Below are 27,948 nucleotides of genomic sequence, written 5' to 3'. Positions count from 1 at the left end.
CCCGGGGTTTTCCCAGGGTGCAGGGGCAGGGAGGGAATTGGGACTGTCTTAGACTTAGATTCACTTTATCTTCGCCACTCTGTTTCCAGAACTTCACCCTTCTTCCCAAGCTCCCGCCTCCGCTTTCAAAAGCATATGTGACCCCATGCCCGTTCCTTTCTCTTTAGGTCACCAGATTCCTTTATGGGGTTGGCAGCGATGCTCTGATAGCCCCGGGTCCTGTCGGGGCATGTGAGTGGCGCTGGGGCTGAGGTTCGCCAGCTTCTACACTCAGGGAGATTTGAAAGTGTTTCCTCTCCCCTCCCTGCCAGACACTCAAGGGACTGGGAAGGTGGAAGGGAGCTCTTCTTTACCCAAGAGAAGAAAAGCCGCTCGATCGCCCCGGCTACCCACACTTCGCTCTCAGCTTCCCTTCCTCATCCCTCCAGCCACTCCCGGAGTCTGAAGCTCTAGCCCAGTTTGAAACACCCCTCCCGCTTTGAAGGAGGCTGGGCCGGCCGGGGGTTATTTTGGGAGCAGCCTCTGAGATCCAATGGCCTTGTTAGGGCAACACTGACCTTTCCATCCCAGGAGGAGGGTAGGCTTGGAGGGGGGCGGGGCAGGGCTCGGAATCACAGCCCGGCACACCCAGGGGGGTGGAGGAGAAGGGGGCCAGCCGGCTGCGGGGAATTCTGCCTCTGGGCTGGGGGCTGTCACAAGGAAAAGTTCTCCTTTTTGAAGAGGGACTGGGGACACCTCCACCCCACCCCTCCCATTGCACTTCTTAAAGGGATCACAGCGCTTTTTCCTTTGACTCCATGGAAGCCAGGTTGGGGACACTCCGTGGAGACTTCAAACCTTTCCTTCCCACTTCCTCCTTGGCTGGCAGCCTTCCCCTGGCCGACTGAGTGGGGGCCTCCCAGGCATGGCACTGACCGCCCAACCCAGTGCTGACTTGGCTCCTGGGTTCCTGCAGCCTCGGGTGGCATCTTGCTTCCCCTCTCCTGGGGCGCAGTGAGTGAGGGGGGCGCCCAGCCCTGAGCTGCTTGGAGAGACTTGCTGGCACTCCCTCTCCCCATCACCTTCTCCCCCAAAGCTGGAGAACGGTGAGGAGGTTGGGGGCTACGATGAGATGAGCGGGGGTCGCTTTGACTTTGATGATGGTGGGGCGTACTGCGGGGGCTGGGAGGGGGGCAAGGCCCACGGGCACGGCCTGTGCACGGGCCCCAAGGGCCAGGGTGAATACTCAGGCTCCTGGAACTTCGGCTTTGAAGTGGCGGGTGTCTACACCTGGCCCAGCGGAAACACCTTCGAGGGATACTGGAGCCAGGGCAAACGGCACGGGTTGGGCATAGAGACCAAGGGACGCTGGCTCTACAAGGGCGAGTGGACACACGGCTTCAAGGGACGCTACGGGACCCGGCAGAGCAGCAGCAGTGGTGCCAAGTATGAGGGCACTTGGAACAATGGCTTGCAGGATGGCTATGGCACCGAGACTTACGCGGATGGAGGTAAGCCCGGCCTGGAGCCTGCAGACCTGGGGAGGGGCCAGATGGGGTGAGGAAGGCGATGGAGGGTGGGGCAGGAGGGGCCAGGATATTATTTGCTGTGTGGCATCCGGCAAGCAGCTCCACCTCCCTCTGCATCCATTTCATTGTCAGGAAAAGTGAGGCCAATAACGGAGCTGTAGAGAGAATTGGAAGACACGCTTGGTACAAGGCCTGCCATAGAAACACATTCAAGACACATTCAATAAGACACCACTGCTACTGTGGCAGGCTAGGTGTACAAAGAGCTCTGGAATATACTCCAGAAGAATTGGTGTCTAATGTCAACTTTGCCATGAAAGTTATTTTCAGCCAGTAGATCATGAAGGGTTCATTCATTCATTCATCTATCCACCCCCACCCACTCATCCATTTAACCATCCATCCATTCACCCACTCACCCATTCACCCACTCACCCATCCACCCACTCAGTCATCATCCATCCACTCATCCATCCATCCATCTATCCATCCAAGCATACTTTTGTTCAGTGGGTATTTCTGTAGTACCACTTATTCACCAGGCATTGTAAAAAGGGTCAGAGGTAGATGGGTTCAAAGATAGGCTTGCAGACAAACAGTTATACGCAAGTATTCACAGTGTGCTGTGGCAGAAAATGGAAGTTAGGTCTGAGGAGGTCAGGGGAGGCTTTAGAGGAGGTAACACTGGAACTGCATCTTGATGGGAAGATTGTGTTTGTGCGGTCTCAGGTATAGGACGGGCTCCTGACTGGGTTACCTACTGCTGGATATCTGGTGAGGGCTCAACCTCGAAAGCACCTGGATGTTAACAGGTTGTTAACAGAGTTTTCGTGGCACAAAGCTTGGCTGGAATTGAACAAAATCTGGCTCCACATTTCCTAATTTGGTGACCTTAAGCTGTTTGTGGAACCTCTGTAATTTAGTGCAATTCAGAGGTTTATACTGGTCACTGTGCAGAGCACTGGGGGTGAGCAGAGAGCAGACCTCACATGTTCCAGTTACCAAGTGGAGCTAGTCCCTGCAGGCTTGCTAGGCATCAGTGAACCAGGCAAAATGGTGCAAATAGACATGTGCAGAAAGTTCCTTCCCTTCCCTGCCCTCTTCCCCTCCCCACACAGTGTGTGTGTGTGTGTGTGTGTGTGTGTGTGTGTGTTGGGAGCATGGATGTGAGTCACAGGGACACAGTAATATTTCTGGGAAACTACAGGCTGATGTCCCAATATGTCTAAAACAGGGAAAACCCATTCATTCCTTCATAGAGCACCAATGATGTGTCAGGCGCCCTCCCGCAGCAAGTCCCAGGGTCCGAGGCGGTGAGCAAGCAAAGTCCTTAGGAGGCTCCCTGTCTAGTAATAAACAGGAAAACAAACACAGATGCAATTTCCAAAAGTTACCTGTGTTATAGAAAAACTAGCAGAGAAGGAAGAGGGTGATTTTTTGTTTTTCTGGAGGGCGGGTGTCTGAGTACTAGGGTGGGGATGACGGGAGAAGGAAGGAAGACCCCAGGCAGAGGGAATGGCGATTGCAGAGGCTCTGAGGCAGGACTGGGTTTGGCACCTATGAGGAACAGCAAGAATGCTGGGGCAGGGGGAAAAGCGTGAATGAGGGGCCCAGGCTGGGCTGCCGGGGCTGCAGCTGGAGATGTGGGCACGGCCCTGGGTTTTAGCCTAGGTGTGTCCAGGAGCCCTTCAGGCCAGGTCATCAGGAGGTCTGCCCCTCTGGTTTGTCAGAAGCCCAGATTCTCCTCTCGGATGAGACAGCTCCACATCCAGGGGGTCTGGAAACCTCAGAGATCCTCTCCCCCAAGTGCAACCTTCCAAAATTAGATGTGGCCAGTGCTTTGGAAAATCTCTTTAATCAACCTGTCATCAGTTTTCCCAGGGGTTGTTAAGGACCTGCCCTTTGCCCCATCCTGGGTAGCACTGAGGGGAATGTGGACAAATAAGATCCTGGGATTAGGGACGGCTGGGAGCTGGGCAGCCTTGGATCACTACCCTGCCCCTATCATATTCTCTCGTCTCTCGGAGCTTCAGTTTCCTCATCCCTAAGATGGATTTATACTAACCTCTCCTAAGCTTTCTCATGGAATGAATGTGCAGTTGCCATTATTACTATTAACTATCATTAATTCATTCAGTAAATACTTATTGAGTGATTATTAGGAAGCCAGCACTGGGTGGGCGGTGGAGGGGGAGGGATGGGGAGAGTGTAGAAATGAACAGAATGGGAGAGGTCACCCTGCCTTCCAGGGAATGTAACAAAAAATTGTGTTGGGTGCCGAGCAGGGACATGCTGGGGGCTAAGCAAGCAAGAAGCGGGTGGCTAACCAGACTGAGGCAATCAGGAAGGCTTCCTGGAGGAAGTAGCAAGTGGGGCTCTGAAGTACACAGTGAGCCAGGTGACAACGGTGGAGGATGCTTGCTCCGGGTGTGAGAACAGTGTACAAAGACTGAAGCCTAAAGCTTGCTGTCCAGCGGAGATCAAGCTGAGATTTGCATCTTATTCTGTTTTGAGAAGCATTGATCTAAGTGATAACACGTCTGCTTTCCTCCATTCCCTGGCTTCCCTTGCAGTCTGATGTTACAGGTGTCTGCTGCTCCAAACCAAAGAGTAGCTTTCCAAACTGGAGGTGTCGACCCATTGGCCAAATCAACTTAGTGGGTCATGACCTGCATTTTAAAAGAAATGAAAAAATAGAACAGAACAGAATAGAAAATACCAGAGTGTTTCATAGAGAATAAGATTAAAGTATTGATTCCTGAAATGTTTGTTGGAGATTATATATATATATATTTTGTATATCAAAACATCTGTTTATGTGTATATCATGATTCAAATGTATTTTTGTTGCAGATCACGGTCAAAAAATAGAAATATTACTGTTCTAAAGTGACTTGGCCTGACACCTTCATGGATGCCCCCATCATTCCTAAACCCACAGACCTTCCCTCTCCCCCTCTGCTTGTCGCTTTGGCTGGAATTTCCAATTCTCTGGTGGGAAAGGGAAGGTAGTCCAGGCAGAGGAGTCTTTCAAACCCTGCCCTAAGCCTCCTGGCACCCCTCCCCCACCTATAGCCCCACATTCCTCCCCTGGCCATATATAGCAAAGCTAAAAATAGCTGCTGACTTAAAGCCCAAAGCCAGCACACCCAGCCCTTAAGTAGTAATCCACAGCTGCATGGCTGCCTGGTGGTTCCCACCCGAGACCCACAGACTCCAGGACTAGAAGGGCCACTAGTGATCTTGGTTTTCCTCCGATCTAGACCTGGGCCTAAGCCTAGGCTTCCAAGGCCCATGAATGGCCTGAAACTGCAGGACTCTGCGTGGACTCTCTGTGTTTTTCTGGGAGGTATTTCCTGCAAGAGCCATCAGATTCTACAAGTAATCTGGTGCTCAAATAAATTCCAGGACCATGGATCTAATTCAATAATCCCCTCCCCAAAATATGCGGCAGGAAAAACCAAGCCTAAGGTTGACTCTTTTTTTTTCCCCCTAAAGCTAATAATAGTTAACATTTTTGGAGTATGAATGATGTGCCGGGTGCTTATCTGGGCACGTGGCAAGCGTTGTGTTACTTAAACTTTTATAATAACCTTACAGGGAAGTACTATTATTACTCCTATTTTATAGATGAAGAAACAGAGATCAACAGTCCTCTAATTGATAAGAGGCCAAGATGGAATTTGATCATCATAAGTGACAATTAAATATTTTATATTATAAATCAGCATTTTAATAAATGATAAACAACTATACAAAATGATCAAGCCTGGCTACATACTTTAGGGACATGGTGCAAAACAAAAATGCGGGGCCCCTTCTTCAAAATTAAGAATTTCAAGACGGTGACAATAGATCCTTAAACCAAGTTCAGGGCCCTTCTGAGCTCAGAGTCTTGTGTGGCTGTACAGGTTGAACGCCCATGAAGCTGGCCTTACCAAGTAGTAACAACTGTCTTCTCCACCATTTGCTGAATCTTTACTAGTTTTTATTTTTTGGCTCCATTGGGTCTTAGTTGTGGCACTCGGGCTTAGTTGCCCCAAGGCTTGTGGGTTCTTAGTTCCGCAACCAGGGATAGAACCTGTGTCTCTTGCATTGGGATGTGGATTCGTAACCACTGGACCACCAGGGAAGTCCCAAATCTTTATTTGTTTTTACCAGGCTCTGTGACAGTAGTAATAACCATCTCTACCATTTATGGAGTCTTGACTAGTCTTTATCAGACTCTGTGCTAAGAATCATGCGTGTATTATATTATTGAGGCTTCTTAATTCTCTCTTCTACTACACTAGTGGCTTTCAAATTTTTATAATTATAACCCACTTTAGCATATGTATTTTCTATTCTAATTCTATGCATACATATAAAAATGTAAGACTGAAATATGTCATCATGAAGTAATATTTCTCTCCCTATATGCTATACTTGCTATTTTCTTTTATGTGATCTCATTGATAGAATTGGGCTTCCCTGGTAGCTCAGCTGGTAAAGAATCCGCCTGCAATTCGAGAGACCTGGCTTCGATCCCTGGGTAGGGAAGATCCCCTGGAGGAGGGCATGGCAACCCACTCCAGTATTCTGGCCTGGAGAATCCCCATGGACAGAGGAGCCTGGTGGGTTACAGTCCATGGGGTCACAAAGAGTCAGACATGACTGAGTGACTAGGAACAGCACAGAGCCCTGAGTAATATCTGCTGTCACATGACCTGGGCCTGTTCCTTGAAGAAACTTAACCTTCATGTTTCTTTCTATATTTGCCCCCCAAAGGAGTATCATTTCTATTGATCTATGTGTCAATCTTTGTGCCAATATCATGATGTCTTGGTTACTGGAACTTTAAGTTTTTATTTATTTAGATTTTAAATTTTTATTGGGGTATAGTTGATTTACAATGTTGTGTTAGTTTCAGGTAAACAGCAAAGTGAATCTGTTATACCCACTCTCTTCTAGATTCTTTTCCCATACAGGCATTATACAGTATTGAGCAGAGTTCCCTGTGCTATGTGGTAGGTCTTTCTTAGTTATCTGTTTTATATACAGTAGTGTGTATGTGTCAATCCCAATCTTCCATAAAACAAGTTTTTCAATCAGAGTAAATCCTCCAACTTTTCTTGTTCAAGACTTTTCGGGTTATTCTAGATCATTGCCATTTGTATATATATTATAAAATCAGCTTGTCAATTTCTACCAAAAAGACCTGGTGGAAATTTGCTTAAAAACGCATTTGATGGATTGTGTGGAAGTGTATTCAGCACAACTTCACAAGAACCAGAGGCAATTTGTAAAGAAGTGATTATGTTAACTCTTCACTAGAGAATTTGAGAGACTCACCCATACAGATCTATGCAAACTGTCAATCTTGTTGCTTTTTTAAAAAAATTATCTAATGTATTATTTTTGGCTGTGCTGGGTCTTCGTTGCTGCACACAGGCTTCCTCTAGTTGTGGCAGGTGGGGGCTACTCTTCATTGCAGTGCCCTGGATTCTCAGGGCTTCTCATTGTGGTGGCTTCTCTTGTTGCGAAGCACAGACTCTGAAGCATGGCTTTAGAGTTGCAGGCTTCAGTAGTTGCAGCTCGTGGGCTCTAAAGCATGGGCTCAGTAGTTGTGGCGCCTGGGCTTAGTTACTCCGAGGCAGCCAGGATCTTCCCGGACCGAGGATCAAACCCGTGTTCCCTGCATTGGCAAGCAGACTCTTAACCACTGGATCACCGGGGAAATCTTTTGTTGCTTTTAAATTCTCTTTTTCTATTTTTTGGATCCTAGTTAGTTTTCCAACAGTTGGATGCATTGTTCATACTGATGCATTCATTACATTCCTTTTATTCTGTCAGTTCAGTTCAGTTTATTCCCTCAGTCGTGTCTGAGTCTTTGAGACCCCACGGACTGCTGCACGCCAGGCCTCCCTATCCATCACCAACTCCTGGAGTCCACTCAAACTCATGTCCATTGAGTCGGTGATGCCATCCAACCATCTCATCCTCTGTCACCCCCTTCTCCTCCCACCTTCAATCTTTCCCAGCATCAGGGTCTTTCAAATGGGTCAGCTTTTCACATCAGATGGCCAAAGTATTGGAGTTTCAGCTTCAACATCAGTACTTCCAATGAATATTCAAGACTGATTTCCTTTAGTCCTTGGATCTCCTTGCAGTCCAAGGGACTCTCAAGAGTGATTTCAAGTAAAATAATTAAAGAAAAATGCATTTGCTCTTTACATCAATTTGGAGGGAATGGACATCTAAACAGCAGTGAGCCTTCCAATCCATGGGCGTGGTATATATATCCTTACTTACTTAGGTCTTTAATTTCACTCAGCAATGTTTTAGTGTTTTCAGTGTCTTGCACTTTTTAAAAAATAAAATTAACAAGTATTTTACTTTCTTATGATATTATAAATGGCATTTAAAATTTCATTTTTCCTATTGTTCATTGCTAGGTTATAGACATACAATTATTTTTGTACATCAGCCTTTAGTCCTTTCACCTTACTAAATTAATTTCTTAGTTTTGGTGAGATTTTTAGGGTTTTTTCTTCAGATTTAAAAGGAATGTCTTTTAATTTAAAGTTTCTTGATTGCTATTAAAGCTTAAGTGTAGAAGGCCTAAGAGAATCTGATGAGACTAAAGGCATGTGTTACTTAAGCACTTGGGGCTTCAAGTGGCCAGATCTGTGTCCAAGTCCAGGTGGAGCCACCTCTTCATTCTACAAACATGGGCACATCATGTGGCCTCTTTCACCTTCCATTTCCTTTTTTTCCACTAAGGATGTAAAAATCTCCCTCAAAATATGACTGAAACAATGAAATGAGATAATCCATAAAAAAGACTTAATGTGATACCTAGCACAGAGGAAATGCTGAAACGTACGTACACCTTCTTTTCTGTGTTTCCTTCACAGACAAAAAGGTGAACTAATTCAGGATGGCCTGAACCACAACTGCCTCTGTTTGGGGAAAAATATTTCAGTACAAATCCTAGCTTTTGATTTTGGAGCACTTAAGAAGCCAAGACTTTGATTTGCTTAGTTCTGCGTTGGGTCCTACCAGTGTAGATGGAAACCACGTCAGGTCGATTCCATTTCGAATGTAGAATCAGCATAATTTAACCTCATCTTGAAAATCTCACATCCCAGTTCACAGCCAGGGGTCAGCATGATAGGCAGCTGGGCTACTGTGACAGCAGCTTCTTGGCGTTTATCTGGGACTCCGGGGAAGCAGAGCGGACCCTCAGTAAGACAGGGAAGTGGATGTCATCAGTCTTTCCTCTCTGCAGCCTTGTTTTCTGGGATGCATGGGTCTAGCTGGCCAAATCTCCCCAGATGTGCCCCTGTCCAAGGCTAGGCCCTTGGCAACCATTGAGCTGGCGTGTTTCCAGTGCCTGCTAATTCCATGTCCCCAGCAGCTGTTCCCTGGAACAGCCCTGGCTGCCACACCTTTGTGAGGAATGTCCAGTCTCATTTTCTAAGGGCCCTGGTTGAGGGCAGTGTGGGGGGTGAGGGAGACAGGCTTGCTTCCTGCCGTAGAGCTAGTTCTCTCCTATCCCTTCCCAAGCTGGAGCCACAGAGTAGGTGAGCGTTAGGTCTGGTCACGACAGAGACTCCTACTTACTCCTGCATATCTGGGATTCGAGTGGCCCAGACCCTCCTGGCAGAATCCATAGGGTGACCCAGGGCTAGTAGAAACTCCAGAAGCCCCTCCCCCCAGCGAGGAGTGAGCACCTTGTGCCTGGAAGCATTCAAGCATGGGATGTGGTGCTGACTGCTGTTTGAACTGTGTAGAATGGGGGCCACACCCCAAGGCCTGAAGGTGGCCCACAGCTCTGTGTTGCATGCACCATGCTTTTCTTCCTTTTATTTATAATTCAACTTGAATCCTTTATGTATATCATCTTAACAAAGTGATCAAATTTCACATCGCTGATGACAGGACAACCTGGCAACAGGGGCTGTTGGTGGGATGTACAGAGAAGGCTGTCATGTCCCTGTGTAACATTCCTGTGGGGCAAGTGTGGAGAGAGGGAGGTTCACACAGGGCCTGGGAGGCCGTGGTAGGAATCTGGGTTTGACCCTGAGAACAATGGGGGCTATAAAAGTGACATGGTTTGGGATGGACAGGTACACACTGCTATATTTAAAATGGATAACCAGTAAGGTCTTACTGTATAGCAGAGAGAACTCTGCTTAATGTTATGTGGCAGCCTGGATGGGAGAACAGTTTGGGGTAGAAGGGATACATGTACATGTATGGCCAAGTCCCTCTGCTGTCCACCGAAAACTATCAGAACATGGTTAATTGGCTATACTCCAATATAATATAAAAAGTTATAAAAATTTTTTAAAAGTAGTATGAGGGAATTTCCTGGTGGTCTAAAGGTTAGGACTCTGCAGGGGGCACTGGTTGCATCTCTGATCAGGGAACTAAGATTCCTGCATGCCTCATGACCAAAAAAAAAGTGACTTGCTCTGACTTTGTTTAAAGAGATTGCTTTGTGTTGCGAGACAGGGGGAGGAGATGGTGCAGAAAGGTAGAAGCAAGGAGATTGATTAGAGTCATTTCTTGCAATGACACAGCTCAGATGCCACATGCTTTGGACCGCCTCCTGGCGCAGCAGAGGTGGGGAGAAGTGGTTGAACTCTGCGTCCATTTTGAAGGTCAAGCCGATAGATTGGCCTCATGGGTTGCAGAGAGGGTGTGGAGAGAAAGAGGAGTCAGGGAGGGTTTCAAGGCCTGAGCTGCAAAGGATGGCGTTGCCCTGAGCTGAGATGGGATGAGGATTCAAAGAGGGAAAGTCAGGAGCTCCGTGTTGGAGACCGAGGGCGAGGGATGCCTATTAGACAAGCCATGTGAATGTAAGGGTTGTGTGCGGGCCTGCACACAGACAGGGACCTCGGAGCGACCAGTGGGGTGTCTGAACCCAGACCCTCTCCCCTGGATCCCTTTGCGTCCCCCACCCTCAGTTATTTCTGGCTTCCTAGGCCTTCAGCATGGCTGAACTGACCCAGGGCCTGGCAAAGTTGCTTTCCCCCAGGCTCCAGGATGGTCAGCATCCAGGCAGTGTCACTTGATTAATCCCCTGCTTCCTGTGCAAGCTAGGAGAGCAGCCTCTACATGTGGGGGTGGTGGAACCCTGCAGGTTTCAGGGACTTGTTATACACCCACTGCAAACCAACCCTGATCCAGGGAGTTGGTTACCCATGCTGTCAGCCCCTCCACTTTGGGTCCTCTGGCAGTGATCCTGGACAGTGGAAGACGGCAGAGCTTTGATGGGAGGGAGCATTCGGGGGCCATGGGAGGAGATACTGGTGCCACCTTGCAGATGAGCCAGAGAGCAAGGCCTTGGGATGGTTACAGCAAAAACAGAATGTCTATATAGTCACCCAAAGGACTGTTCAGTCAATCCATGAGACCATGCCAGGAAGGACTAAAACCATTAAAAAGACAGAGGTCCAGTGGTTAAGACTCCATGCTTCCACTGCAGGGGGTGCGAGCTGGATCCCTGGTCCAGGGAATATAATCCTGCATGCCAAGTGGTGTAACCCCCTGAAAAAAATAGAAGCAAAACTATACTTCAATAAAAACATTTTTTTAAGGGTGTGGGGAGAGACAGATTCACCTGTACGCATACCGAAAGGAATCTGAAGCATTTTAATCAAGTAAGAGCCACTGGACAAATATTTATTGAGTGCCTACTGTGTGTGGGACAGTGTTCTCATTGAGGGGGAGAGTGGTAGAGTGGGGAACAGCTGATCTTTTAGTCCACTTGTGCTGTGCACAGGCTTGTAAATAAGCAGAAAAAATCCCGGAAGGACCAAAATTGTTAACAGTGATTACTCCTGGGGAGACAGTACAGAGTTTTTTTTTCTAATAATCAAAAAATATATATTTATCTATTAGGCTGTGCCAGGTCTTAGTTGCAGCATTTGAGATCTAGTTCCCTGACAAGTGATCGAACCTGGGCCCCCTGCATTGGGAGTGCAGAGACTTAGCCACTGGACCACTGAGGAAGTCCCAGTACAAGATTTTTTAGTTTGAATACTCCTCAATTGTTTGAATTTTATGCAGTGAGCCTGTGCAACTTTGTGATTTTTTCAGAAGTGCCCTCCCTTCAACAGATGAACAACACTTATGTGTCGACATGCTAAGCAGCCTTCAGGTACAAAAAGACTTTGGGAGCTCTAAGCAGAGTCCCCCAGAATCTAGGCTCAGATCCCAGATGATTTCCCTTTGTTCCACCCCACTCTGGGGTAGGCAGCTCTTCAAGGCAAGGCAGGAGTGAAAGGGCAAGCCAGGCAGGTGATCTGTTTTTTAGTCCCAGCTGAGCCACTGCCTGGATGTGTGACCTTGGGCAGGTCCCTCTACCTCTCTGTGCCTGAGCTTCCTCTCCTGTAAAATGAGGGGCTGAACCACACTTACTCCTAGAGGTAAGTCAATTTCTCTTACGTGCAACATCAGCTACTTGACTGTAGCTGCTTGGAGATGTGTTGAAGGGAGACTGCATGGCTATGTTAGGAGTCAGCGTCATGTTCGATTAGCAGTGTCTGCTGTGGACACAGGATGGATGGGAAAGAGGTAGCCCACATGATAGGTGACTTGTTGCCTTGGACTAGATGCTCTTCAAGGTCCGCTCAAGCTGTGCCCTTCTTGGAACTGAAATAACCTCATTTACCCCTGTGTTGAGGTCATCTATGACCGCATTGTGCATATGCAGATAGCAGGAACAGGATAGTTAGTATTAGCTACGGGACTGCCACTAGCTCCTACTGGTGCATGACAGCCTATTGTTAAGTTTTCCGGAACGTTGCAAACTGGCTGTTCAACTGTTGGTAGCTTGATTGGCCATGGGGCGGAATATTTAGATAATGGAAATTGGTCAACACTGTGAATCAGGGTAGGGCTTCCCAGGTGGTGCTAGTGGTAAAGAACCTGCTCGCCAGTGCAGGAGACGTAAGAGATGCAGGTTCAGTCCCTGGGTTGGGAAGATGGAGCCTGGTGGGCTATGGTCCATAGGGTTGCAAAGAGTTGGACATGACTAAAGCGACTTAGCATGCATACACGCACATGAATCAGGGTTGTTTGTTTTTCCAAGGAGCTGTTTTACCAGCATGCCATGAACACTGTGCTAATTAATATGAAATGCCCTTCTTTCCTTCTCACCCAGATTTAGGTGACCAACCCTCCCAATCTGCCTGGGAACTGTCCTGGCTTTAGTACTGAAAGTATTAAAGTTTCTTGGGAAACTCCTCAATCTCAGGCAAATGGGGAAGACTGGTCACCCTGCAATCTTTTCCTAAGAAGTGAAGGGAGCCCATGTTTGTTGAGAGTCAGAGGTCTCCGCTAGATAACTCACACTTTATTCACAGCAACCCTGAAAAGAAGCTGGCTCTGCCCTTGCTGGGTGGAAATACATTCAAAGAGAACTTGTCCAAGGCCATGTACTCATGCACTCAATTAACAGTATCTACTGAACGCCTTCTACGGGCCAGTCATCACACTGGGGGGTGGAGATGCTGTGATGAGCAAGGCAGTCTTGGTCCCTGCCCTCAGAGCATACATTCTAACAGCAGAGACCAGCATCAGACAGTTATTTAATTACAACATGGTATTTATAATTTGAAGGGTAAGTAGAGGGTTTATGAGCTGATGATGGGTGAACCTAATCTGGTTGGATAATCAGAGAAGGCTTCCTGGAGGCAGCGATATCAGCCTTGAGGTTAAGATCTGAAGCGTGGGTGACCAGAGGACCACACTGCTGTGCCAGGTGAAAGGAATATCGAGGACTTCCCTGGTGGTCCAGTGGTTAAGAATCCACCTGCCAATGCAGGGAACACGGGTTCAATTCCTGGTCTGGGAAGATTCCACATGCCTTGGGGCAACTAAGCCCAAGAACCAAAACTACTGGAGCCCACACTTTAGAGGCTGCGTGCTACAACTACTAAAGCCCATGTGCCTAGAGTCCACACTCCACCACAAGAGAAGCCACTACAATGAGAAGCCTGCTCACCACAACTAGAGAGTAGCGGCTCCTGTCACAACTAGAGAAAGCCCACACAACAGCAAAGACCCAGCTCAGCCAAAAATAAATACTTTTTTTTTTTAATAATAAAAGGAATATTGAGTGTAAAGTCTTGGAGGTGGGAGCAGAGCATCTGTGTTCAAGAAAAATGGGAGCACAGAGACTCAGAGGAAGAATGGAGTAAATGAGATAAGGGTTGGCAGGACCCAGGCCATGAGGGTTTCTGGGGTCACAACGAGGAGTTTGAATTTCATTCTTACAGGGGAGGCTGTGGGACACCATCAGACATCCCTCAAGACCAGGGTCCTCATTCCCCTATTTGCCTATTTGCTGATGGCTCACAGCTGGGCACTGCCTTCTGTCAAAAGGAGGTGCCTCTCTCTGGGGGTGACCCATAGTTAACGAGTTGACGCCAGAGTACAAAGCCTCCTTGTGTCAATTTCAAACTACTCTGAAGGTCATACCAGCTCCAGTGACCCCGTGGGATCTGTTCAGCTTCTTCCTTCCTTACAGGTGTTTGTCCTGAGAGTCCTGCTCCCCCCAAAATCACCCACATGCAATCTCAGCCTCAGAATATGTTTCCTAGGGGACAATCTTCCCTCGAGGCACTGGGAAGCCATCACAAACCAGGTTTTATGTGATCAGATCTGCATCTTAGAAGGGAGAGGACTCAGGTGGCAGCGAAGGGTGGATTGAAATGGGTATCCGGGGAGGCAGAGACTAGGGAAGATGCTATTGTTGTCACTCCAGGAGAACTGGTGCAGCCTTGACTAGGTGGGTGGGGTGTAGATGAAGAGAAGGGTGTGGTTTGGGGTATTAAAGAGAGATTCAGAGTCAGGTTTGTTTCTGAAGCCCAGGCAATTTCCATTATTCTTTGCTGCCCCTAGAGATGCCTCAGGCTTGACTTGCTCTCGCTGGGACACAGGGTCCATGGTCATTACAAGGTGGGTTAGAGCCAAGCCGGGATGGGTCCCCTCCACTCAAGAGCATCTATGTGCGTGTCCATGGTGTGGGCATGTGTGTTCACCATAATGTGCATACCTGGTTTACCTGGTCTGATTTGGGGGTGCTTGGACAAGAGCTATGACCATTGGACTCTCTGATCCTCACTTCCCTATCTGTCATGTACACGCATGCCAAGTTGCTTCAGTTGTGTCTGACTCTTTGCCACCCTAGGGACTGTAGACCCCCAGGCTCCTCTGTCCATGGGATTTCCCAGGCAAGAATACTGGAGTGGGTTGCCATTTCCTACTCCAGGGGATCTTCACGACCCAGGGATTGAACCTGCATCTCTTATGTCTCCTGCATTGGCAGGCGGGTTCTTTACCACTCGTGCACCTGGGAAGCCCCAAGAGTTGTCTTCCTTCGATCCTTGAGAAGAATTTGGTGTGTGTATGCCAAGTCACTTCAGTTGTGTCCGACCCCTGTCTGAATCTGTTGATGAGGCTTCCACGGTCCTGCCCAATGATCTTGAGCTAACTCCTAAATAGAGGACCTGGAGAAGGATCAGGGAAGGCCATTGGACAAAATAGACAAGACGTTGACAAGATAGCAGCTGTTAGTGGTAAGAAGTGATGAGGGTTTGGAGAAAGGTGGTGGCCTGGGCAGTTTTCTGAAGCAGGTGGCTTTGAAAGTGGGTTTTAGTGGATTTGGGAAGACAAAACTGAGAAAGTGAGCTGGGACCAGGTCATGCAGACACTGGACTGTCGGTTAAGGACTTTCATGGACAGTGGGAAGCCCCAGAGAGGAGCTTGTCCTGATTCCTTCCTCTGCATCTCTCATCAGTCCCTTAGGGACACTGACATTTGGACCTCAGACAGTTTCCTAGAAATAGGCAGGTGTCACTGGCCAGAGGGAATGGTTTTCTCAGTATCTATTCTGTATTTGGAGGCAGAATTCATGGTCTGATCCACATATCTCTTCTCTGTCTCACAGTGGACTCTGTCTCCTAGACTCCCTGTGGGTTTCTTTTTTTTTTTTTTATCACACTTTTCTTTCCTTTATATACTTTAAAAAAATTAATTTATTTTTTATTGAAGGATAATTGCTTTACAGCCCTGTGGGTTTCTGAATGGTTGCACTTCTTTAGGGCTGAGGTTTGGGTGAGGGCTTCTGAACCTTTAACTTGTAAAGGGTGTTCTTAGGTTCTTAGAGGTGCCGAGAAGGCACTGGTCTGGATGCTTAGCTGTAATCTCCAACAACTGCCACACTGGTATAATCATGAGCAAGTCATTTACATTTTTTGTTTCAATTTTCCCAGCTGTAAAATTAGAATGATTATACCTGTATCTCTTAGGATACTTTTCTCTGTCTGTAAGTAACAGAAAGCGCTAACTTCCAAATGACCGAAAACTAACACTTCCCAATAGAAATATAATGTGGGCTCCAAATGTAACTTAAAAATTTCTAGTAGCTACATTTAAAAAGTCATCTTTTTAATTTCAATTTTAATCAATTTTAATCACATCTTTTTTTTTAATTGGCAGGAAATTGCTTTACAATGTCACATCTTCAATTTAACTCATTATCCAAAATAGTATCATTTCTACATGTAATCAATATACAGTTATTAGTGAGATATTTTACATTCTTTTTTGTACTAAATATTTTCAATCTGGTTCTCAGTAACCACATGCAGCTAGTAGCTACCATTATTGGACAGCACAGACCTGTTTTAATAAGGATATTTCTAATGGTACATAACAACACTCCAGAGGTAGGGAAGTCTCAGGATCAGTTAATTTGGGGGTGCAACAGCATCAGCAGGAACCCAGGCTCCTGCTATCTTTTTGCTCTGCCATCCACATAGTGTGGGTTTTGCTCTCAGCTAGTTACCCTCATGGTCCCAATATGGCTGCCACTGCTCCAGGAGTCATGTCCACATTCAACAACATCCAGCAGAAAAAGAGGGTATGTTTCTCCACACGTATCTCTTTATAAGAGCTGTGAAACCTCTCTTGTCTCCCTTGCCCCACCCTGCCAGCCAACTTACCCTCAAGTCTCAAGGTCAGATTTCATCACATGCTCATGTCTAATCCAATCATTGGCAAGCTGGACCACCAGGGGAAGTCCCTTGTATATCACATTTCAGTATGTGCTGTGTCGGTTCTGTGACCCCATGGACCATAATCCACCAGGTTCCTCAGTCCATGGGGATTCTCCAGGCAAGAATACTGGAGTGGGTTGCCATGCTCTCCTCCAGGGGATCTTGCCAACCCAGGGATCCAACCCAGGTCTCCTGCATTGCAGGCAGATTCTTCACCATCTGAGCCACCTGAGAAGCCCAAGAATACTGGAGTGGGTAACCTCTTCCCTCTCCAGGGGATCTTCTTGACCTAGGAATTGAACCAGGGTCTCCTGCATTGCATGCAGATTATGTACAGTGTGTAGATATTCAGTGGAGTTTCTCATTGTCTGCCTTCCATTCCTGTAATGTATCATGAACAATTTCCAGTTTCTGTTGGTTTCTTTAAAATGGAGCAATAAATTAAATTTATAAATTAAAATTTTTTAATTTTTCCCAGTCTTTTATAGTTATCTCATTCATGCCGAGTTTGAAAGCGATTTTTAAGGAACTCTCTCCCTTATGAACATCCATCCAAAAACATTCATCTTGTTTTTGGAGAAGTTAGACTCTCTTTTTCTGTACACGCATAGTCCACTGGTTTAGAGAACAAATGTTAATAAATAACAATATTTCAATAATGAGTCCAGGGCTTCCCTATTGGTCCAGTGGTTAAGAATCTACTTTGCAATGCAGGGGATGTGGTTTCGATCCCTGCACTGGGAAGATTCCACATGCTTTGGGGCAACTAAGCCCGTGGGCCGCAACTACAGAAGCCTGCACACCTACAGCCTGTGTTCTGCAATAAGAGAAACCACCTCAGTGAGACGCCCACCCATTAAAGAGTAGCCCTTGCTCACCACAGCTAGAGAAAGCCTGCACACAACAACAAAGACTCAGCATAGCCAAAGATAATTAAAACAATAAATAAATAAGGAGTACAATAGAAGTGAATAGATTTAGGAACTGTTAAATAGACAGACAACTCCACATGTGGGAACAGGGGCATGGGTCTGCTGGAGCACAGGCTGCCAAATGGGTGCATCAAGGTGCTAAAGGCCTCAGTTAGCAGGCTTTACAACAGAGGGACAGAGCATGTTGGCTAATTGGATGTCAGTGGAGAACGTTGACAGAATACATATTACAATCATCTGATATGCTTTCTAGTATCCACATCAATTAAGCCATAAACTCTGGCCCCGGGGGGTGGATCTTATACTATAGATGTGGTTTCCAGAAACTCCTCCATTCTGTGTGTAGGGGGCCAAGACTCACTGAGGAACAGATCCCCCAAATGTTCTTCCTCCCAAGGACAGAAGCTCTGAGGCCGCCCTGACTCAGGCGTGTCCCCAAACCAGCAAAAGCTGGGCATTCCAGGACACAAGCCCGCTTTCTTACAAGCACGCAGACCTAGGCAGAAAACCGGAGCTGGTCTCATTCTCTCCCTCTAAATGCTCTCTGTCCTCCCTGGCTCCTCTTCATCTTCCCAGTTAATCCTTTCTGGGCCAGCTTTTCTGAGCAAAGACTTTGACCTTCCAAAAAGCTAGCCTTTATTGAGCACTTGCTGTGTGCTAGCTGCCTCACATAGAGTTCACTTAATCTTTGGTCAACCAACCCTCCCCATTCCACTGCCAACCAAGAACTAGACGGTCATGTCTCTGGATCACACTGCTGGGGATGCCTGACGTTTATTCCTGTGATGATTAAATAAATCCAATCTATTGCTGGCACTAGACTCCAAGCCCCTTGAGGGCAGTGACCACATCTACTTATTTGCACTGCATTGCCAGCACCTAGGCCAGTTCATTGCAAATACTTGATTCAAAGAAATGAGTGAAAAACCACAGGAAGTAGGTATTATTACCTCCATGTTATAGACACAACTGAGACTTAACTGGCTTCAAAAACTTATGCATGTTTTAGAACTACCCAGGGTAAACAGTTATGATTAAAACTCGGTTATTCTTTTTTAATATAATTTTATGTATTTATTTATTTTTGGCTGGGCTGGGTCTTTGTTGCTGTGCAGGCTTTTCTCTAGTTTCAGAGAGTGGGGGCTACTCTCTAGTTGTGGTTCTCAGGCTTCTCATTGCGGTGGCTTGTTGCGGAGCACGGGCTCTGGGGCACATGGACTTCAGTAGTTGTGTTGTGCGGGCTCTAGAGCACAGGCTCAATAGTCGTGGCACATGGGCTTAGCTGCCCCGTGGCCTGTGGGATCTTCCCTGATCAGGGATCGAACCCGTGTCTCCTGTACTGGTAGGCAGAGTCTTTACCACTGAGCCACCAGGGAAGCCCAACCCAGATTATTCTATACTAAACCTGAACGGGAGTTGCAAGGAGAAGGCAATATTTTGGTTTTATTAAACTGAGGAGTTTGGTCTGTATATCAGGATGGCATTCACCGTGGTTACAGCCTTCACCAGTTTTTTACAAATATCCCAGTAACTCCCAGATTTAGTCGTGAATATTCTCGGCAGCCACTGCCAGTCCCGACTGAGCATGTACTATGTGCTGAGTCATGAGGGAAAAGACAAGAAACAGTTCCTGACCGTGAAAGAACAGCAGGGTTCATTCAGGAGATGCTCCCAGGTTCCCCAGGTGTTCACTCAGGGCTTCCTTATGCCTGGGTACTGTGTAGATACTGAGATCATAGCAAATAAGCTAGCTAGGATCCTATCCTTCTTGGAAGCCACAGTCTGGTAGTAAAGGCTTAAGGTGAATAAACGACCATAATCATTGTTTCACTGTGATTGCACACAATGCCCAGAAGTACTGACATCAGGTGGCAGTACTTGCGGGGAAGGGCTCAAGAAATCATCCTAGGTGAAGTCAGATTTAAGCTGAAGCTTGAAATGTCACTAGAAGTTGACCAGGGGAGGAGAGAGGAGGAGAGCACACCAAGAAGAAGAGGGGAGGCATGTGCCAAGACCCTGAGGTAGGAAGGCGAGTATTCCTGGAGAGCCATTCAGGATGAATCCGGAGAGGTGGGCAGGGGCAGCCCACGTCAGGCCTTGCAGGCTGCTGAGAATCGTGGTCCTTACCTTGCAGGCAAGCCCTGTAATGTCTACAAGTTCAAGTGAGGGGACCATCCCAAAGGGTACGAGGAAGCACTTCCTTACACAGAGGGCCCCTCTCAGCCAGATGGCTATGGGTGGGTTCCCCTCTCCCTCTTTGGATGCATTCTTCCCGTCCCCAGAGAGAACTGTACTATCTTAGAGAGAGTCAGGCAGGGGATGGCCTCAGCACTTGGCTCTTCCCCTTCCCAGGGCCCAGTCACTCCCAGCCTCCCTTGGGTGTCTGCGCTTCTTGTCACTTGCTTGTAAGTTTCCTAATATAGCCTGGCTGTTTCCTCCCCAACTGGAGGCGAAGAGCCACTCTCCTGTTGCAATCTCAGTTTTTCTTGGGCTTAAAGGGGCCACGTCAGCCCATCTCATGCCAAATTTAAGCTAAAGGTAGATTGGTTGACTTGATTTCACAAACTTATTCAATCCAGAGATTAGCTGTCTTTTTTTCTTTCCTCCGGTTTACCATCTTCTCTGTCCTGTTCTTGTCTCATTGTCTGTCCACAATGTCCTGTCTCTTGTCCACTTCTCGTCTCATTTTTTTTCTTTTTTCTTCTGAGACTTTTGGAAGGAGCACAGTCAGATATGGATGTGAGTTGTAACTCTGCATTTATTAACTGTGTCATCTTGGGTGAGTCTCATAGGAGCCATTAAACATCTCTCTGGTTATTTTTGTAGATCCATTTTCAACTGGCTAGAGCAGAAAGAAGAGAAAATAGTTATAAAATGCATGCTATTCACTCACTCATTCCTTCAGCAAATATCTATTGAATACTATTATTTAAGAATATTTATTGAATAATGTTATTATTTTAGGTACTAAGGATACAACAGTGAACAAAAAAGAATGGAAACCCTGCATTTATGGAACTTATATTCTACTAGGGAGATGTGCCATGTATGTGTGTGTATCTGCTCAGTCATGTCTGACTCTCTGCAACCCCGTGTAGCCTGCCAGACTCCTGTCCATGGGATTTTTCAGGCAAGAATACTGGAGTGGGTTGTCATTTCCTTCTCCAGGGGATATTCCTGACCCAGGAATTGAACTCGCGTCTCCTGTGTCATCAGGTGGATTCTTTACCACTGAGTCACCAGGGAAACCCAGGGAAGACAGTCAATAAGCAAAAGAAAAAGCAAAATATATGTAATATTAGACATGCTATGAAGGGAACAAAAAGCAAAGAAGGGAGGTGAAAGAAACCTGGGTAGGGGTTATCATTTTACTTATTTTTACAAACATTTATTTATTTAGTTAGTTGCATCAGGTCTTGATTGCAGCATGCGGATCTTTGTTGCGTCACGCAGGATTTTTTGTTTTGGCACAGGGACTCTCTAGTTGTGGTCCCAGGCTTTGTTGCTCTGCGCCATGTGGGATCTTAGTTCCCCGACCAGACTCGAACCCATGTCCTCTGCGTTGCAAGGCAGATTCTTAACCACTGGACCACCAGGGAAGTCCCAGGCAGATTGTAATTTTAAATAAGGTGGTCAGGTAAGCCTCAATGAGCAAACACTTCAAGGACATCGGGAGGGAAAAGAGTTCCAAGCAGAGAGAACAGCCAGTGCAAAGGTCTGAATGGGAGCATGCCTGTTGGGTTGACCTTCAGAGTCCCTTAGCAGCCATCCTGGATATTTGTTGGGAAGCCATTTGGTTGTTTGGTTAACCAGGGCTGCATATCAGCTTGTGCTTAAAACAAAGGCTCTGAATTCACCCCTCACTTCAGTGAACATGCTGTGTCAGGCACTGTTCTGTATACTCCAAGCACAAAGATGGAGGCAGAGAAATGGCTTTCAGGGGTGCTCCTGCTGCAGGGAGAAAGATCAAGAAGGTAGAACAGGTGTGGGGGAGCGGGGAGGGGGGTGACGAGTTGGAGATGCTGTGTCACATCTGGGGGCACCCGTCTTCAAGGTGGAACTACAGAGGGAAAGAGGTTGGGGATATAGTCAGGATAACCAGCAGGAGATAGGTGGCAGTTATAAAAGCACTAGATGATGCAATCCCCCAGGGAGGACGGGGGAGGGGGTGGGGGGTGGGAGGGGGAGGTCTTGGACGGAGCCCCAGGGAGCACAGCCTGTTAGGATGGGGGTGGAATATGAAGCTATTTTGTAGCTTTGTATCTGCTTATTCATGCAGCTAGGCGACCACACATACTAGCACAACTTTGCAGAATCACAAAATCACATGCATATCTTTTCCTTCATAGTTCATCAGCAATATTAACTCATTTAAACCTCCAAAACCCCTATGAGGTAAGAGGCAACTGTTAATCTGTTTAACGGGTGAGACAGCTGAGACACAGAGAAGTTAAGTCACTTGTCCAAGGTTACACAGCTAGCAAGGGCCAAGGCAGGGTTCAGACCCAGCAGCCTGGCTCCAGAGTCTGTGCTTCTAACCACTACTCTCTTCTGCCCCTCTATGCATGTCACAGTCACATGCACAGATTCTAGTTCCCAGGGGCTCATGTGTTCACACTCATGGACACACAAGGCCTTCTTGCTAATAGCTCCCTGTACACGCCACTACCCTGCATACATGTAGTGTCACATGGTCTCAGTTTCATTAATGCGCCCAACCTCACACCCTCACTCAGCATCGGGTGTATCAATCTCAGATTACTTTGTACTTTAACACTCAGATGGCCTTGCGTACTCAGATCTCACACATGCCTGTAATGTCACCTCCACCAGGCACTCACTCCATGAGTACACACTGCATTAGACACACACAAGCCTATACAGTCAAAAGACACTGATACGCATGCCCCCAACAGTCTTCTCTACACATGGCCTTGCACAAATACACACTTGCCCATGCCCTCTAACATACCATGAAAACACTGCCTTAGCCATTCATGACCTTGGACCTTGAACACCAGGATAACCATGCACAAACATTTAACCTCACATACTCACAGAGCCTTGCCTGCTCACAAGTTTGCACTCTTTGATCCTCTAACAGTCTTGCACCTTCACTCAACTTTACCTGTCCTTGCACAATGAAGACCACAAATGTTCTCATAACCTTACATACATCTCATGACAACCCACTGGTGTGATCTCGGTCACCCTCTGTGCACACACTGCCTTGCACACTCATGCTTCCACATGCTCCCCTACCTTGCACACTCACACAAATGCAATTTTCACACTACTGCACAAACTCACTGTCTTACCCACTCTCGCTCTGGCACTTTTCATTTCTTTTGTGTGATTCCATTTCTCTGCGTGTTCAGTTAACTTCACACTCACAGAGCCTACCTGCTCACACTTCACATAAAAAGGCTCTCTCAACCTCACTCTGTTTGGCACACTAAAGACCCTAGTGTGTTCCCACCAGCAGAAATATACACACCTTCTGCTCATGTCCTGGCACACTCGAGTAACTCCACGCACTCGAGGGATCCCGCCTGTTGGCACAGCTTCACACACTGATGCCCTGAGTCACTCCACCTCACTCCATCTGGCATGCTCGTGACCTTGCCACGTTCCCACCAACGGGACTATTCACACCACTGCATCAATGCCTGGCTTTCAGGCATGTGTTCTCACACACTCAGGCAATCTCAACCCTCGGAGGCCTGCTGGCTCTGGTCACTCCACATCCCCTGCCCCTCGACGGCCTGGCCCGTGGCACGGCCGGGCTCCCTGGCACCCCTGGGGGCCCCACTGATCGTCCTCTCCTCGCCCGCAGGGACGTACCAAGGCCAGTTCACCAACGGCATGCGCCACGGCTACGGCGTGCGCCAGAGCGTGCCCTACGGGATGGCCGTGGTGGTGCGCTCGCCGCTGCGCACGTCGCTCTCGTCCCTGCGCAGCGAGCACAGCAATGGCACGCTGGCCCCGGACTCGCCCGCCTCGCCGGCTTCCGACGGCCCCGCACTGCCCGGGCCGGCCATCCCGCGCGGCGGCTTCGCGCTCAGCCTCCTGGCCAACGCCGAGGCAGTGGCACGGGCGGCCAAGGGCGGTGGCCTGTTCCAGCGGGGCGCGCTGCTGGGGAAGCTGCGCCGCGCCGAGTCGCGCACGTCCCTGGGCAGCCAGCGCAGCCGCGTCAGCTTCCTCAAGAGCGACCTCAGCTCGGGCGCCAGCGATGCCGCGTCCACCGCCAGCCTGGGCGAGGGCGCCGACGAGGCCGCGCCCTTCGAGGCCGACATCGACGCCACCACCACCGAGACCTACATGGGCGAGTGGAAGAACGACAAGCGCTCGGGCTTCGGCGTGAGCGAGCGCTCCAGCGGCCTCCGCTACGAGGGCGAGTGGCTGGACAACCTGCGTCACGGCTACGGCTGCACCACGCTGCCGGATGGCCGCCGCGAGGAGGGCAAGTACCGCCACAACGTGCTGGTCAAGGGCACCAAGCGCCGCGTGCTGCCGCTCAAGAGCAGCAAGGTCCGCCAGAAGGTGGACCACAGCGTGGAGGGCGCCCAGCGCGCCGCCGCCATCGCGCGCCAGAAGGCCGAGATCGCCGCCTCCAGGTAGGACCCCCGGGCGGGACGCGGATGGGCAGCGCCGCACTCCGGGAAGGCGTCCCGGGCCAGCGCAACTTAGGAAGCCCTGTTTCTGCTTCTTTTACCGTCAGGGGTTCCCCCCAAGACCGTATATAGAGGGTTCATTGGAGGTGCTTCGGGATCTCATGTCATCTGTTATCCATCCGTTGTCCATCCATCATCCATCCATTTATACACTCTATTCCTCCCATCCACCCAATCCCTCCCTTCACTTAAACCTTACCTTCACCCAACCTTTATAATATTGAGCTAAGCAACCATCTCTCTACCCAAACTGTCCATCCCACCCACCCAGCCACTTAATTTTCTGTTTACTCATTCTACTACCCAGTTACCCATCCAACCACCTGGTCATTCATCCATTCACCCAACCCCTTTGTTCACCTAACTTCTCTACTATCCACCTGAGCAATCCCTCCATTCCCCCAACTCCTCTATCCATCCATCCACTCAGCCCCTATATAACATCCGCCTTATCCACCCAACCATTTCTTCATCTATCCATTCAACTTTCCATCTTTACAGGCCACTCAAGCACACACTCACCCACCCACCCATCCACAACCATTCTTCCAACCACCCAGACACCTGTTCAACCTCCCATCCGTCCCCTCATCCCCAGCACCTACATTCACTCAACTTCTCCCATCCAGTGAACCAACAGCCATCCTAACATTCAACCATGCATCCATTCACCCCACCACCTTCATTCACCTGATTTTCTCCATTTATCCAGTCACCCCTTTACCCAATCATGCTTCCATCCACTGAAACAACATCCGCTTCTACCACCTACCCAGTCTTCCAGCCATCCACCCATTATCTATCCATCCAACCACCTTCATCGCCCAAACAGACCCGGCAATCCAGCCACCTGTCCGTTCTCTCAACCACCTCCACTGACCCATCTGCCAGCCCTTCATCCATCCACTCTTCGTCCATTCAGTACCTATGCTTTCATCCATATTCAAGCCCCCCTATGTCTTCTCACTGTGCTTCAGAAAAAGTTCCAATGTTACCTTCAAATGTTTATAACACCTGCTGTGTGCATGGCATTATTTTAAGTGGTTTACAAGTATTGACTCATTCAGTCTCCTTAATGACTTTGTACTATTTTTATTTCCATGTTACAGATGATATAAATGAGGCTCTGAGAGATATACTTTGAAATCACCCAGCTAGTGAGTGGCCAGGTAGTAAGTGAGTCCTACCCTCCTATCCAGCCTCATTTTCTACCACCCTGTCCTAGGACCTAGAGTTTTGGCTCTGTACTAGCCATATTGGCCTTTCATCATCCTTCTCTAGTTCTTCCTATCTGAAGGCTTTTGTTCCTGCTGGTTCCTTAGCCTGGACTACTCTTCTTTGCTCTTGCTGCCCCTTAATTTCTATTCCTCCTTCAGAGAGCGGGTCAAGTCTGACCCCCATGTAGAGCTGATGAGGCTCCACCCCCTGTCACAGCCTGACTCTCACTCAGCTGCATAGATGTCTTCTTAGAACATTCACAGTTGCAGCTTTATACTGCTTATATGATTTCTTTATATTCTAACACTTCCTGTGTTACAACGGGCTTCCTTTGAGCCAGTCACCATTCTGATGTCTTCATGTATGTGTGTTAGTTGCTCAGTCGTGTCTGACTCTTTGCAACCCCATGGACTGTAGCTCGCCAGGCTCCTCTGTCCTTGGGATTCTCCAGGCAAGAATACTGAAGTGGGTTGCCATTCCCTTCTCCAAGAGATCTTCCCGACCCAGGGATCAAACCCAGGTCTCCTGCATTGCAGGTGGATTCTTTACCATCTGAGCCACCAGGGATGCCATCAAGGATGTATAGTAACTCATTTAATTTTTACAAGATCATGAGGAGGCAGGTACTGCTGTTATTCCCGTTTTGCAGGTGTTGGTGAGCTGCGGGGGCAACAGAGGGTGTGGCAGGAGAGCGGTGAGAGGTTCCAGCCTGTCCCTGTGCCTAGAATCATCCTGTTGGTGGCTCGAAATGGCCTGGGTTGAGGCTTTCACACTAGTCTTCAAGGTTAAGCAGGTGAAGGGCTGAATCTTAGCTCTTTCATCTTTCATCTCAGGCCTGGGCAACTCAGTTTGCCCATCTGAACTTCTGTTCCCCTTCTGTGATGCCACCATTTCTTAGTTGTATGTTCTTGGCTAAATCAACCTCAGTTGTCTCATCTATAAAAATGGGGTTGGTCTGAGGGTTAAGAAATATAGTGCACGTCCAATGGTTCAGAGTCCTGTTACGGGATGAGTTCTCTCAGAAGCTGACTTTGAGATGGAGATTAATATGCAGGAAGTTTACAGGCACACTCTGAGGATCAATATCTGTGGTGAAGGGAAGGAGGCGGGGTTGGGCAGAGGGTCATGCTGGGCTGCAATGCAGTCTCCACAATGTCTCAGCAGACCACAAGGGGCGCCCTGCAGTGGAGATGACCTTCAGAGTTCTCCCAAATTGAAATGAGGAAGCTGGATCTTTGCAGCCTCTGCATTGAATGCAAGCGGACCTCCAGAAAGGGGCATGACCTGGGGCTGATCGGCTCTCTTTAGCTAGTGGCAATCCCTGGACAGGACTGGCAGCACCTGTGCTGGACACCTCGCAAGGGCTCCATCGATATTGCTAGTCATTGTGTTCTTCAGTGAATTCATCTTACAGATGTGGAAACTGAGACCCAGAGAAGGAAGACAGTATGCTTCAGGCCACCTGGCAAGCAAGTGAGAGAAACAGGGCTTCAGCTCCTAGATTTCTGATTCCAAAGCTTTAACTGACACATTTGCCCACTCTTAACATTGTAAACTTTAAATTGCTAGAAATGTGCGAATAGTTACTGTCATTAAGGCAGAAAGAAGGTATGGGTAATTTTCTTAAGATTCCTTGGTTAGGGGCAGAGCCAGATAGTCATATAATTTATTGGATGCTTTTATGAGCACTTTATACTTATTTGGCTGCACAGAGTCTTAGTTTGCATCACACGGGATCTTCAATCTTTACAGCATGTGGGATGTAGTTCCCTGACCAGGGATTGAACCCAGGCCCTTTGCCTTGGGAGCTCTGAGTCTTAGCCACTGGATCACCAGGGAGGTCCCAAGGGGTCACTTTTTAAAAATAGCACTTTGATGTTGGAATCATTGTAAACTTACAGAAGAGCTGCAAAGGTAGTACAGAGAGTTCCCATATACTTTTAACCCAGATTTCTCTAACGTCAACTTCTTTCATTACAGTGACACATTCATCAAAGCCAACATTCATACCTTACTGTTAACTAAACTTCAGACTTTAAGGTGGTGTCTGCTGGGTTTCTCTGCTGTCAAATTTCCATTTTCTCCTTCCCTTAATTTAATCTTTGGATCCCAGACATCCAGTTCAGCCCACACTCAGAAAGGGTCTGAAATTAACCTCTACCTTTTGTAGGGGAAAGTATCCATATATGTTATTTGGAATTCTTCTGTGTGAAAGATTTGTCTCTTCTCTCCAAAGTTATTATGCCAGTGTATATAGTTACGAAAGGCATAAGCCAAGACTGTCCTGTGCCAGCCTCGGGCTCGAAGAGCTTAAATGAGGTGAGAGCTTAAGCTCTTGATTTGAAAGTCCACTAGTTGGAATTCTGGCTCTTGTACTGAATTGCTGTGTGACCTTGCCCAAGTTGCCTCACCACTCTGAACCCTGGCTCTTCTTTCTTTCCTGGGTTTGTTTTGGGGAGTAGATGAGCTAATGCCTGAAAAATGCCTGGCACAGAGCAGCCAACAATCAAAGCAGTCTTTGCCATCATTTAACACGTTCGCTTTTAAAGGTAAAGAAATG

General features: G+C 47.9%; 1 protein-coding gene across 4 annotated transcripts in view; it reads left to right on the top strand.

Moving 5' to 3' along the window:
* The first annotated feature begins 623 nt into the window (after nucleotides 1-623).
* The window catches only part of JPH2 (junctophilin 2), a 68,876-nt gene continuing 41,551 nt past the window's right edge, over nucleotides 624-27,948 (top strand). Inside the window, exons 1-2 of one of the 4 annotated variants that reach the window (XR_014073140.1) lie at nucleotides 624-1,490; nucleotides 23,333-25,082. Coding sequence is in view for 1 of the 4 variants with exons in the window: in XM_081557006.1 (XP_081413132.1) it covers nucleotides 1,112-1,490; nucleotides 23,333-24,113 (1,160 nt within the window). In the remaining 3 variants the exon portion in view is untranslated. Of the gene's footprint in view, nucleotides 5,611-17,251; nucleotides 17,489-23,332; nucleotides 25,092-27,948 lie in introns of those variants that run through there. The other 3 variants (XR_014073141.1, XR_014073142.1, XM_081557006.1) reach the window with 3 other exon arrangements.

This window comes from Giraffa tippelskirchi, chromosome 13 (genome assembly GCF_054371585.1).
Source record: "Giraffa tippelskirchi isolate mGirTip1 chromosome 13, T2T-mGirTip1v1.2.pri, whole genome shotgun sequence".
Classification (NCBI taxonomy): Eukaryota; Metazoa; Chordata; class Mammalia; order Artiodactyla; family Giraffidae; genus Giraffa; species Giraffa tippelskirchi.
The sequence above is the reverse complement of the archived record's forward strand: the minus strand, read 5'-3'. Positions and strand labels throughout refer to the sequence as shown.